Genomic DNA, 13,497 nt, shown 5'->3' on the forward strand with positions numbered 1-13,497 from the left:
ATAAAAGCTACTACTACAAAACAACCAAAAAATCATGGCAAATAAATACATTTCCAAGAAAGCAAGAAAAGAAACCTCTATAAGTAGTGGCAAAAGGTCGTATTTTCAAAAACCCTCTATAAAGACCATTTCTCACAAAAAGCATAGAACCAATAGTTTCATCCATCAAGAAACTTCAACCAGCAAACAACAATAATGAAAGAAAAACCTATCTTGATGAAGAACAGAAGGCAACAAGGAATGCGTGCAACAGCAAAGTGAACGGGCAATCCCAAATGTTTTAAGTAACATGAACAAAGATTTGAAGCAGAATCCTAAGATAGAAAAATCTTGGAAGAAGATCAACGAAAATAAAGTCACAATGAAGAAGAAGAAAAGTCTTGAGAGAAAAATAAGTAAAATATAAGGAATGGAAGCAAAAAAGAAGAAAGAGAAAAACGATTATGTTTATATAGTCATTAGGGACAAAATTGTAAATTTATCCCGTATTTAATGACATGCCCGATTACCAAAGTAACTGAAAAGATGTATGAACGGTTACAAAAAATCGTAACATTCAGATTCAAAAAATACATCAAGTACTCGACATAACTCCGAGGAAGGTGGTATACCCGACGTGATAGGATGAAAGCTACAAGAGATTAAGATCGACTTGGGAATGCTTGAGCCCGATCCAGTAAAGCTCGGTCTTAGACAAGAGCACTGTTCATATCCTGACCCACTACGTAGTCAGGCCCAAAATGAACAAAGTCCAATCAACAGATATTATCAGGATCGACACCTACCCAACCTCATAGAGGTCGGACACGACCACGCTAGCCTAGCCCTACTTATCTTTATCAGTAAGTAACTCCTACAATATTTTCTATTCATCTAGAAATGAAATTTCCATAACCTCCCTACAAAAAGGGACTAACCAACCCACCACCAAAGGTGAAGTACTCAAAGAGTGATTATTGACTCTACCTCTACACTTATAAATATCCTGACATCCTCAGGTATTTTTCGAACTCTAATCTACTAAAAATTTACCAAAAATCTGTCTAAAGTCCTTGCTATCTTAAGTATCAGAGTCTTTTGCAGGTACCACCCCCATCTCGTTATGAAAAATTCGGACAACTTCATCCTTACAGAAGAAAACGTCAGATCTTTCACCTAAAAGCATCTAAATCTCATGTTTAAATTCAAATCATCTTGAGTCTAAGCAAGTCTCGGAACAGACGTATTAAATTTTTTTTAAATAAATATGACAAGAGAAAAAAATTCTAAAATTCATTAATAATCATAAATATTTATTTTTTATTAATATTTTTAATTATCAATTTAATTTTTTTAACTTTAATAATATATTTTTAATTTATATTTTTAAATATTATTAACTAAAAAATAATTAAAAATAATAAATTTTATTAACGCTCTATAAAAATTATTAATTTTTTTGTTATCTTCTCATGTATATACATACGGTCTTTGAAAGTCAGACGTGTACTTAAACAGTAGACACTCGAGAGCGAGGGACCAGAAAAAAACACAAAACCAAGCTAGCTAAGTAAGAAGGTGCCAAAATTCGGTTCATCCCTTCCTTAGGTGAGTGAAGTCTTTAGTTTCATCACGTGTTCATGTCTGCTCTCTCTCTCTTTCTCTCTTCATCCCTGTTATGACTGCTGATTTTCTTTCTATTTAAAAAGATTCTTTCTCTTCTACTATATAAATACTTTCATTCTACTCCTTCTACTCTCATCTTCATCACACTCTCCGATCCTCTAATTTCATTTCATTACTTTCAATTCTCTCACATTTTCTTAGAGCAAAGAGCAAGATGGCGATGCTGGCGAAACGTGTTGCTTCCTCTGCGGCTCGCTCACTCCTCACTTCTTCCAATTCCACCTTCACCAGAAACATTCATGTAACCAACACTTATACTACCCACTCTATTTTCTTTTCTCTCTCTCAATTGTTCAATTTTAGCTTTAGCTTAGCTTTTCGTTCAATTGAAAGGTTGTTTTTTTTGTTGTGGTTGTTGATAATGTTCTTGCATGCTTGATCCGTGTCGATCACGGAGATGGAGGTAGTGTGTTTGGGGTTCAAACTAATCTCACAATTACACGTGTTTCGCGCCACCAATCACCACTCTTCTCACACATCACGCTTATCTTTTTTTTTTAATTATTATACTACTAATAATGTTGTTAATCTTAGTTAATAATTAATTAGTATTCTTTTCAGACTTCTTTTTGTCGATGATTATTTCAGACGGATTATGCTTTTTTTTTACCAAAAAAATATTTGGGTGTAAATATTAAATCTGATGATGTTTGTTATCAAGAGATCTGATGAGATTAAGATGCTAATTGTTAACTTAATGCACTATATAGTGGGTGAAACATTGGAGTAATATGCATGGGTTCGTAAGTTTAAATCTGATTGTTGTTAATTAAAAAAATTTTAAGAAAATATTAATCCTTGTATAATTAGTTAATCACTATTTAACAAATAGTTAATCAACTATTAATCATTCTTTCTCATGAGAATGAATATATATTTATTACACAAAAATAATATGTATATTTTTTGTTGCATTATTTGAGACTCCCTCCTAATTATGCTTCTGCTTTTGTCCAAAACATAGTTGAATTGAGTTTATTGGCAGACCATGATTATGTATAATCTCACCCCCTTAATACTTTGTTTATTGGGAATAGGCTTCTGGTGGAAAAAAGAAGATTGTGGGAGTTTTCTACAAAGGAAACGAGTATGCTTCCATGAATCCCAATTTCGTTGGTTGTGTTGAAGGAGCATTGGGGATTCGCGAGTGGCTTGAATCACAGGGTCATGAGTACATTGTCACTGATGACAAAGAAGGACCAGATTCTGGTCAGTATCATTTTAAGTCTTGAATTTAGTTTCTATATACCTACAAATATACCAACTATATAGATATTTTACTATAACTATTACAAGAGTCATACAAAATGGTGAGATTTGATTGGTCACGGTACATAACTTTTTATTAACAGGAATGAGATTGATGTTTACATATTGATTTTTATGTATAAAAATGTCGGAGTGTCAAAATTAATCTTATTCTTTTATCTATGCATGGGTAATTACTTTCTCCTTATACTGAATTTTCTGCTTTAACTTTATGATTCATTTGATTTATGGGCTTATGGCTACTTTTTGGTATGTCTACCAGTACTTGAGAAACACATTCCTGATCTCCATGTCCTCATATCTACACCATTTCACCCTGCATATGTCACTGCGGAAAGAATTAAGAAAGCTAAGAATTTAGAGCTGCTGTTGACTGCTGGAATTGGTTCCGATCACATTGATCTTAATGCTGCGGCTGCTGCCGGCTTAACTGTGGCCGAGGTCACAGGAAGTAATGTGGTGTCGGTTGCAGAGGATGAGCTCCTGCGGATCCTCATCCTATTGAGGAATTTCTTGCCTGGATACCAGCAAGCTGTTACTGGTGACTGGAATGTTGCCGGCATTGCTTATAGAGCTTACGATCTTGAAGGAAAGACTATAGGAACTGTTGGTGCTGGACGAATTGGCAAGCTCTTACTACAAAGGTTGAAACCCTTTAACTGTAATCTTCTGTATCACGATCGGCTCAAGATGGATCCTGAGTTGGAGAACCAAATTGGAGCAAAGTTTGAGGAGGACCTTGATGCAATGCTTCCAAAGTGTGATGTAATTGTTATCAACATGCCTCTCACTGATAAGACAAGGTATAATTCCTTCTGCATTAGTAGTTTATACCAACTAGTTAAATCATTTATAATTTTTAAAACTTTCTTGTGCAAATCACAATGCCTTCTCTTAAGGAAATTGAAAGGTGTGTATGTATATTCTGTCTTTTTTTCTTTTTCTTTCTTGGGATGAGACAAGGGGTTAAATTTGAACATAGGAATTCTTTGGTCATTGCTTAGTAGTTATCAAAAATCATCTTTCTGAAAAGTTAAACCTCTTGGGTAGAGTCGGAAAGACATATGAATGATTTTATATATCAAGAACTCAAGGCCTTTTGTAATAAAATCTCTTTTGTCATGTCATGAATTATTTCTTCCAAAAGTTTAAGTTGTTAGAGACACATGAGTTGTTTTGTACCTAATAGTAATAAATCTATTTTTGTGACATAGGGGATTGTTCGACAAAGATCGGATTGCTAAGTGTAAGAAGGGTGTTCTTATTGTCAACAATGCTCGAGGGGCAATCATGGACACGCAAGCAGTTGCTGATGCTTGCTCCAGTGGGCACATTGCAGGTAATTCGGAAACAAGCTGACAAATATTTGTGTTTTTAAACGATCAACTATCATTCAAGTAACTCTTACACAAGAATTTTATCTAATAAGCAGAGTTATTCAAATTTCATAAAGGTTAAAGCTAATCTTATTTGTTAATTTCTCTGTCATGCAATTGTTTCGAATCTCTTATTTCTGTAGGCTACAGTGGTGATGTGTGGTTCCCACAACCAGCTCCAAAGGATCATCCATGGCGCTACATGCCAAACCATGCCATGACTCCTCACATTTCTGGTACCACCATAGATGCACAGGTAAGTTTTTTAAGTTTCAACATATTCCCTTACCTCCTATTAGAGATATAACCATTCATGTGCCACTTCTTATCAGTTTAAACTTTTGGGAGAAGTAGTATCATGACACCTTCTCCTGAGAAATTGTTTCTATTTTAATATAACTGTTATTATGGTGCTGATGAGTGATGATAGTTATTTTTGAAAATAACAATACTCTCTTTTCCAGTACCTAACTTCCTTAACTGCTTTTGTGTCTTTCAAAATGGAGTACTAATGAAATAATAAAATGAAAATCGATTCAGTTGCGTTATGCTGCTGGCGTGAAAGACATGCTTGATAGGCACTTCAGGGGTGAAGACTTCCCAGAACAAAACTACATTGTGAAGGAAGGTCAACTAGCACCCCAATACCGGTGAAGCTAAAGCAGACATGTTAAGGCATTCGACTCTTCAATTGTGGTGACCCTTCAGAAAAGGAATCAGAAATGTATGAACTGCAATAATTGTTCTGCTTTTTATTTTGAGTGTTTTCAGTTTTAAACTTTGAACTCTTTTTGTTTTGTAAGAAATAAAACTGATGAACGCCTGAGGCTACTAGTATGCTCATTTTTCATTTTATGAATTTGGGTGTACTTTTCCCATGACGTGAGTAAAATGTAATAAATTTGGTATAACAAGATATGGAAAATTGACGAATAAAAGTGAACTATGGCATTTGGTTTCAAAACTCTCTCCCTTATCTTTAATCGGTCTTGAATCATAGGGCACACAGTAGTTATGTTGTATGCTTCATTGCAAATGCCGTAACGGTTTTTATATTTGCCTTTGACCAAGATGCTTAGTTGCATACCTCAAACCAGAGAAAATGGTGGGTTGGAAGGCAGGTCCTGGTATCCTGCAAGGTTCAAGGAAGACTTCTCAATCTCTTCAAAGATTTTTGTGAGGGAATTATGTATCATGACCTATAAGATCTATTTCCTAACTTTTAACTTGAAGTAGGATGGCAATGGCTCGCGTAGGGATGGATTTTGGCTCTGTCTGTCCAACCTCGCCTCATCTTTCTTTATTCTATATAGAGCCTCGTTATTATACGCTGGTAGCAAAAAACCTGCATGCTAAAGCTAAACCGGATGGAACTCAACAGTAAATAAAAATTCAAGCAGGATAGAACTCAACACTAAATAGAAACTCAAGACATCTTTCTCTTTTTTATTAGGAGAAATTAAATTTAGTTTTTATTGTGGTTTTATTTATTTAATTAATTAAAGTATTTAAAATTAATGTAGTTACTTTTTTTTACAATAATATTATTAAAATTTATAAATTAAGAAATAATTCACTACTAAAAAAATATTAATATTCTAAAAAAATTAATAACTTCATAAATAACAATAATACGCAATATATAATTCAATCTTAAACTAATTTATAAAATTACTTAATATAAAAAAAACATAGTTAAACTCTATAGTTGACGATAAATATTGTTATATGTATTCAATCAAGTCCTCTTTTAGTTGTCGATGTTGTTGCCTATTCCAAAGTTGGACATTTCTTTGAAGAAATTGGTGGTATGGTGCAAAATCTTCGTCTCTCAACTGAGATTGTGATAAGCTATTTTTAACATCGTCATACTTTAGGCCTTGAGCAAAATTTCCTGTGTCTATCATTTTCAACAATTATATTATGCAATATAATACAAGTTCTCATTATGTTTGCAAGCTTCTTTTTTTTCCAAAAGCACATTGTACCACATATAATTGCAAAACGTACTTGCAACACTCCGAAGGCTCATTCTAAGTCTTTTCTTTGCCCTTCTTGATATTGTGCAAAGACCTTGCATTTCTCTCCTTGATATTGATTTGATAAATGTGGCCCATTTAGAATAAATACCATATGCTAAATAGTATCCCATAGTATAATTATTACCATTAATAATAATATAATTTACCTTCGGAGCACGATCATTTAGAATATCATCGAACATTGGTGAACGATCTAACACATTGATATCGTTATTGAACCAAAAACTCCAAAGAATGCATGTCATATTCAAAGGTCTGAAGATGCTACAACCTTAAGTACTATGGTTGCAATCCTATGATAAGTCGATAACCACTCATGTACATATCTTTCCATGACTTTGGACAATTTTTCCATTGCCAATACATACAGTCGATGCTACCCAACATACCAAAAAAGCTACGACCTCCGCCATTTATAGTAAGTGTTGTACATCATTTGAATTTGATTTTTTATAAGTATTCATTCTCAAACACCGAAATGACACCATCAACAAATTTTTTCAAGCATTTAATTATGATGCTCTCGCCTATGCGCACATAATCATCAACAACATTAGCTGCTATGCCATATACTAACATCCATATCGCAGTAATGCATTTTGTAGTGGTGACAAGTCTCTTCTCCTAGTTGCATCGACCCTCTGTTGAAAATACGGATAAACATTTGAGAGGGTATCTACTATCCGAAAGAACACGTGTCTTCTCATTCAAAATCTTATAAAAAATGTCAACATTATATACTGGCTCATCTGCAAAGTAATCTTTGAAAAGGTAATCATGTCCTACTTTTTTATTTTTGTTGATCCATCTACGAGGAGTTGGAAAAGAGTTTCTATTGATACCTTCTTCTTCTGAATCATTGAACAAATACTTATCGATCCAATTATTCATGAGTGTGTTATTTCGCCTTTTTCTTTTACCATACAAAATCTCATTAAAAATATTATCAAAGTTTCTAGCTATTAATTGAAATATAATATTTAGCATTCTTTTGAAGTGAGAAACTAGTTTTGAAATGGAATTTGTGATTGTAAATGTTTGATAATTGAAATTTATAAGTGTATTGCAACAAGTAATTACTCTTCAACGGTCATTTTGCAATGTCTATCTCACAACGGTTAGTTTTTTTTCTTGTCTAATTTTAAAACGGCTAGTTTTGTAACGATTACTTTCATAAAGAATAACACATAACACACAATAACGTGTATTTCACAATAGCTAATTTTAAAAGTAACATCACAAATGAATAAAATATATCACATCACATACGGTAATATACAATAAAAATAAATCAGACTACTTAACTCTATAAATACAAAAAACCATTAAGTAAACCACTTATTAATTATTTTTTCACATACAATCTCATAAAGAGCTTGTCGTTTTTCACTCATTGTAGACGTGTAAGCATTAAGTATTTGCATAGTCATTTCTCTTTCCCTTCCCTTAGCCATCCTTTTCATTTTCCTTTCATTTGTATTTATCTCAATTTCTTTAATATACATCTGAATTTGTAATTCTTGTTCCTTTATTGTCGCTTGAATTTATAACTCCTTTACTTTGATTGACATAATCTTTTCTCTATGTTCCCTCTCCTCTTCTCTTTTCTTTTCCCTTTCTATTAGTTCATTTTCTCTAACATTCTTAATATTTTCTATGAGAGATAGTTTCTTAACAATTGATGATTTCTTTTCGTTAAGACCTTTAGACATTTGTGCTTTTTCCTTATCCTTTTTCTTGCTCTTCTTTGATCCTTGTGGACGAACAGAGATTTCACATCGGTTTTCTCAGCCAACGATGTTTCTAGATTTAATGATGATGAGTATGCTCCAGTTACATTGATCTTTGTTCTCTTTGAGCCTCCACCTTGTGTTGGGAGTTGACTTCTCCATTTTTATTCCAAACGAAACGAATTTCAATACCTCTCAAAAGTAAATTTTTTACCATAATTTGTGGAATAAAGTTTATAGGTCAACCTCTACATATCATCAGCGTTCAAACCATTCCTTCTGTTTCGACTAGCTTGATCCTAACACAACTAGGGAATTGTGCAACTTCCTTGTTGATCTTATACCATCGTTTCTTACGTGCAACTTTCCCTCTTTTCATGTCAGCACTAAATTCTACACAATAGTTGTGAATTCGATTCTAAAATATGTCACTCTTTTAGTCGGGACCAACTATAGAATCAGTTGAAACATTCAACCATGCACTGATCAATATTTCATCCTCTTTTTATTGCCAATATTGAATAATATCTTGCCTACAATTTTTAATGTTATCATTATTGAGGTCGCTAGCATCTAATCCATGAGAGTTGGCAAAACCTGAATACTGTGAATTTGAACTAGATTATATCGGAGTCTAAAGAGATGGATTAAAAGAGCTACCAATATTAGATGAGTCATGTCTCGATGCACTAAATTGAGTTGGAAACGATAAGGATACTGGAGTAACATTTTCGATAAAAACGTTAAATATAGATGAAAATAGATAATGTGGTGTTCGAACACCTCTTTTTGAGTTCCACTCTAATACATGATTCTCCTTTCTCTCTAACAGCACGGTAACAGGGCCTCAAAATTTTGTGCAGTTGGAGATGCTCTAATAACCCACCCTTACCTTTATCTGCTCTTGTAACTTTTAAAATTTATCGTACAAAATTAAATTTTAAAATTTTTTAAACCATAAACACCATCAAAATATAAATTAAATTTAAAAAAAAAAGTCATACAATGTCAAAAGAAATATATATATATATATATATATATATATATATATATATATATAGGCGGATAGAGGACGCACACTCAAAACTCATCCCCACCTCACCTTCCGCTCAAGAATCCACCACGATGAAAACCCACTCCACACAGAATCGTGTAATTACCTGCTCGGATCGAGTAGGGACGAGTTAGGCACCTGTAGGTACGTGTTATGTTGCTATTCCTACTTTTAAGTTTATCAAAGAAATTCTTGAAGCAATGGTTGAGTTATATCTGTGTGAAGTAAACTAATAGTTAGATCTACCACTCGACTTTTTGAATTGAGATTTCATGTTGAAAAAATCCATTCCCTTATACCAAATGCCGCAAAATTCATAAATTCCAATGTCTCTTAAACAACAAAATGAATAGATATGCACCAACATGTTAGACAGTTAACGAAGGAAACAATTGGTTCACTTACAAGTTTTGGAAAAATGAAAAAGAAAAGGTGTTTGAGATTCAATTTATTACTTTACAAGGTGTTTAACTATTTATGCTTATATTTTGAATAAGTTATAAACCTTTGTTTCAATAATCTAAAGGGAATAAGAACAAAAATCACTGACCCTTTTTTATGAGTTGCCAAAACACTGAAACAGCATATCTGAAACATAATTTTTCATTCACCGTGTTCACATTTCAAAAACATCACTGGCTACACTCGGTTTAAGTCTCACTATTTTGTCTGAGGAACTGAAGGTCCTTCATTTGCAATTCCACAGCTTCTTTTGACAAGGGCTTTGCTTCCAGAACATAATCATCGCCACCTCCTTCTGCTACTCTCAATGCCTTGTCTCTTACCATCTGCTGGATCTCTTGTTGCTGAACCGATGGAAAAACAGCACTAAGCATTGTGATAAGCAACGTCTCGTCTTCCTCCTCTATAGGATCCTTTCCGAAGCAACAAACATAGGTTGCATCGAGTGCCTTCTCAACTCTAATCTCCATTGGAATAGCTGGAGGTGCAGCCTTCAGCTTTGCACGTCTCTGAAAGTTTAAAGATTGGTGTTTCTTTAGTTGTTAGAGTAATGTTACATAGATGGAGCTTTTAGAACCATCGAAAATAAGCACCATGCATGGATGTAGAGCATTAAAACACAAGCAAACAACATCTAACATAAATCTTGGAGCTGAATTTCGTTTTCTCATGCTTTCAAATTGAGAACATATTGCACTTCTTACAACACAACATTGGCAGCACAAGCAACCCGCGTTAATGCAGGGTTCTGGAGAGTGCCGCACCCAAAGGGTGTAATGTACGCAACCTAACTTGATAATTATATCGGTGGTTGTTTCCACGGCTAGAACTTGTGACGTTGAGATTACACCGAGACAACTCAACCGTTGCTTCAAGGCTCCCCTTTCTCTTAAAACACAACATGAATGATCATATATCTGAGAAGATCCCATTTTATGTCTAATTTGTCATTAGAGGGTTACCTAGGGATCTAGGAGAGTAGCAGGCATAGAGCACAGTTTGGTAACAACCAAGTCTCATCTCACTAGTGGAGTTAGTTACATGGATCATATAGCACTGTAAAGCACAATTCTTAAAGTTGTGTATAAATTATCATCTTCCATATCTGGTGGAAAATCTTCGGATCATCCTTAAAAGTCTCAAATTAGCAACTTTATCATGTCAGTACGGTTGGTACAGGGCAGCTTGTATTATGGATAACTAACGAGCTATTGTTGCCGCAGTGTGGCAACCAAAAACAAATGAATACCTATTTGCCTTGAAGAGAAGGCAAATAAATGTTTAATATGCAAGGCCTCAGTGTGACAATTTTGCAGATAATATAAAATGAAATTGATACATAATACACACTGAATGACTGTTACAGTTACAAGAAAGGTGTATGTTTTTTCAGTATTTGCTAGTATGCAATTTGTTAAGACAAGCTTTCGAGGCACATGGTCGACACATAAGTCGCAATAAGACAGAGCATATAGAGTGTAAGTTTAGCAAGCCATGAGGAATTCAAACAGAGAAATGAAAATTGGAGAAAATACTATACCATCAGTTAAGAGATTTAAATATTTTGGTTGTATTATTCAAGACAATGGAGAAACAGAGGGAGATACAATACTAGGATACAAGAGGATAGATCAAAGTGGCGGAGTGCTCCAAAATACATTTAAAGCTAAACAATAAATGTTATTACACTACCATTAGATCAACTATGATGAATAGAGTGTTGGTTGGTAAAGAGTGAACACGAACATAAGTTTAGAGTGACTTAGATGAATATGCTTTGACGGATGAGCTATCATACTTGAATAGACATAATAAGGAATGAGGACCCGATAAAGAAAGTTGGAGTGACACCTAATATTAAAGAGATGGTGGAACCTCCTCTTAACTGATTTGAACATGTTAAGCGAAGACAAGGAGAGAACTCGGTGAAGAGGGGAGATCAGATGGGAGACAGCGGTGATTAAGGGCAAAGGAGACTAAAAAAGACCGTGAAAAGGTGATCAAAAGAGACAATGTATGAAAGGGCTAGTTCAAATATGATTCATGATAGGGTGCAATAATATCGCTTGATTCCTGTAGCTAAACCCACTTAGCAGAACAAGGCTTGTTCTTGTTGATTGCAAGCGTTTTTGTCTTTGCCTTGACAAGGATTAAGCGGTGTTTAGCCAAGTCTTTTTCCATTGAGGTATATACTATTGAGATGAAAATTTGAAAATTTTCTTATCACTAAAAAATTATTTAGGAAAGACCGAAGAGAACAATGCAGAACATATATCATAATGTCCTCCCACAGACAAGAACAATGACAAGCCTGCAGAAACCTTTGAAGCACCATTTTCAACCATTCTTCTGAGCCAAATTGTTTACCATTTAGACTGATTCGGTCAGTTAATATAAACTGATACAACTCCCCTTCAAATGCAAAGTAGTATTAAGCAAGAGTCCCATTTATAATCAAACATTTGTAGCGGCTGATTTTGTGATTTACAGGAAGCATTTTTATCAAATATGAACATAGTAAAACTTGTAAGATACAAAGATAGAAGAAGGAACCAACCTCTCTTGCTTCATTCATCAAGGCAATAAAATTCTGCTCCTCAAATTCAATGTCATTTGAGATCCGCAGCCTCGCCACTCCTTCCAAAATCTCCTCAGTTTTCAGAAGACCAGCACCAACCGCAGCTAGCCAACAGCACAACAGAACATAAAGAGGATCCCCTGCCTAAATACAAAAAGATAACTAAACAACCCATTACCAATATTCATCAACATAAAATGTAAGACAGAGTTTTGAGCATGAAAACCACTTCCACTAAATTACAGCTCTTAAACCCAAGACTGAAATTTGAACGAAAGGGTTAAACACTTCATCACTAACCTTTTATCCATTATAAGGTTACAAAGTTTGAGTTTTGTCGAATTATACAACCCAAGATTCAATTTTGATTATGTGGGGTGGTTGGAAAAAAAAAACTAAATGGATTCAAAATTGATTACCCGTCCTCTTCGAGTCTGGAACTCATAGAAAGCTCTGGAATCATTGATGGAGCACTTCTTGCCAACCCTTCTTCTGAACTCAGCAAAATCAATGATGTCACTTCCAACGCCACCTTCATCGCTGAGAATCCTAGCTATGAGTCCAACCACAGGCAAAGAACCAATGACCTTGTTGGCGAAACCGGAAATGGAGTTCTGGTTCTCCATGTAAGCTCTAATGGAAAGTTTCCTAACTCTAGAGGTTGAGGAGGTTTGCCTTGTGGAGTGAACATGATGATGAAGAAAAAGCAGAGAAGAAGAAGAGAGTTTAGAAGAAGAGAGGTTATAGAGATGAAATGTGAGATTGGTGTGAAGAGATGAAGATGATGAAGAGAGTGGTAAAGTGGACTTAAAAACAAGCATGATGGTCGTTCGTTGAACTTCGTTTCTTGGCCTCTCGTTTTTATATGTTATCAGGGAACTTTGATTCTATGCCACGAGGGGATTTTGCATTAGGAAATTGTTTTGTTTAATTTGTCTAGAAATAGAGATAATAGAGTAAAATGAAACTCATTTTCTTATTTTGAATTACATGAATAAATGTTAGACATGAAGCTCGGAACATGACACTCACTAACACTTGTTCGATACGTTATGTGTCTTAATAAAAAATAAAAAAATTTTCTCCAAATACATATACATACACTTAAATACTATTACGTATTTATATGTCCAGTTTTATAAAGATTCTGTTTAGTTTGTCTAGAAATAGTTAAATAGAGATAGACTAAAAAATGAAACTCATTTTTTTATTTTGAATTACATGAATAAATGTTAGACATCATAAAAATTTCTTTGGGTTTATTTCGAGCACTTAAAGAGTGATGTTCTTTCAAGTTTTTTTAAACAATTTATTCTAGTAT

The 13,497-nt window shown here is 34.2% G+C and overlaps 2 protein-coding genes across 3 annotated transcripts; one reads left to right on the forward strand and one right to left on the reverse strand.

The window, feature by feature from the left end:
- The first annotated feature begins 1,465 nt into the window (after positions 1–1,465).
- On the forward strand, positions 1,466–5,274 carry LOC112802465 (formate dehydrogenase, mitochondrial). Of its 2 annotated transcripts, none has more exons than XM_025845697.3 (7): positions 1,466–1,587; positions 1,807–1,906; positions 2,703–2,874; positions 3,197–3,737; positions 4,149–4,273; positions 4,454–4,566; positions 4,851–5,274. In XM_025845697.3, the coding sequence occupies exons 2-7, from the start codon at positions 1,820–1,822 to the stop codon at positions 4,962–4,964; spliced, it is 1,152 nt and encodes a 383-aa protein (XP_025701482.1). In that variant the 5' UTR covers positions 1,466–1,587; positions 1,807–1,819; the 3' UTR covers positions 4,965–5,274. The 2 variants fall into 2 exon arrangements, with proteins under 2 accessions (XP_025701482.1, XP_025701483.1); XM_025845698.2 differs by having other exon boundaries at positions 1,584–1,621.
- Positions 5,275–9,723: 4,449 nt separating this feature from the next.
- On the reverse strand, positions 9,724–13,154 carry LOC112802466 (photosystem I assembly factor PSA3, chloroplastic). Its single transcript, XM_025845699.3, has 3 exons — positions 12,596–13,154; positions 12,156–12,320; positions 9,724–10,107 (listed from the first exon to the last, which is right to left on the reverse strand). Exons 1-3 carry the CDS (start codon positions 12,995–12,997, stop codon positions 9,787–9,789), a joined length of 888 nt encoding a protein of 295 aa, XP_025701484.1. The 5' UTR covers positions 12,998–13,154; the 3' UTR covers positions 9,724–9,786.
- Positions 13,155–13,497: the final 343 nt, after the last annotated feature.

Source organism: Arachis hypogaea, chromosome 5 (assembly GCF_003086295.3).
Source record: "Arachis hypogaea cultivar Tifrunner chromosome 5, arahy.Tifrunner.gnm2.J5K5, whole genome shotgun sequence".
Taxonomy (NCBI): Eukaryota; Viridiplantae; Streptophyta; class Magnoliopsida; order Fabales; family Fabaceae; genus Arachis; species Arachis hypogaea.

Bases quoted from the DNA above. Each gene is read 5' to 3' on its own strand.
- LOC112802465 (XM_025845697.3), top strand. From the start codon at position 1,820: ATGGCGATGCTGGCGAAACGTGTTGCTTCCTCTGCGGCTCGCTCACTC. The intron at 4,274-4,453 runs GTAATTCGGAAA...TTATTTCTGTAG, and splicing joins CTCCAGTGGGCACATTGCAG to GCTACAGTGGTGATGTGTGG. The intron at 4,567-4,850 runs GTAAGTTTTTTA...AAATCGATTCAG, and splicing joins GTACCACCATAGATGCACAG to TTGCGTTATGCTGCTGGCGT.
- LOC112802466 (XM_025845699.3), bottom strand. From the start codon at position 12,997: ATGCTTGTTTTTAAGTCCACTTTACCACTCTCTTCATCATCTTCATCT. The intron at 12,321-12,595 runs GTAATCAATTTT...TTTTGTATTTAG, and splicing joins TCCAGACTCGAAGAGGACGG to GCAGGGGATCCTCTTTATGT. The intron at 10,108-12,155 runs GTTGGTTCCTTC...TTAAACTTTCAG, and splicing joins TGATGAATGAAGCAAGAGAG to AGACGTGCAAAGCTGAAGGC.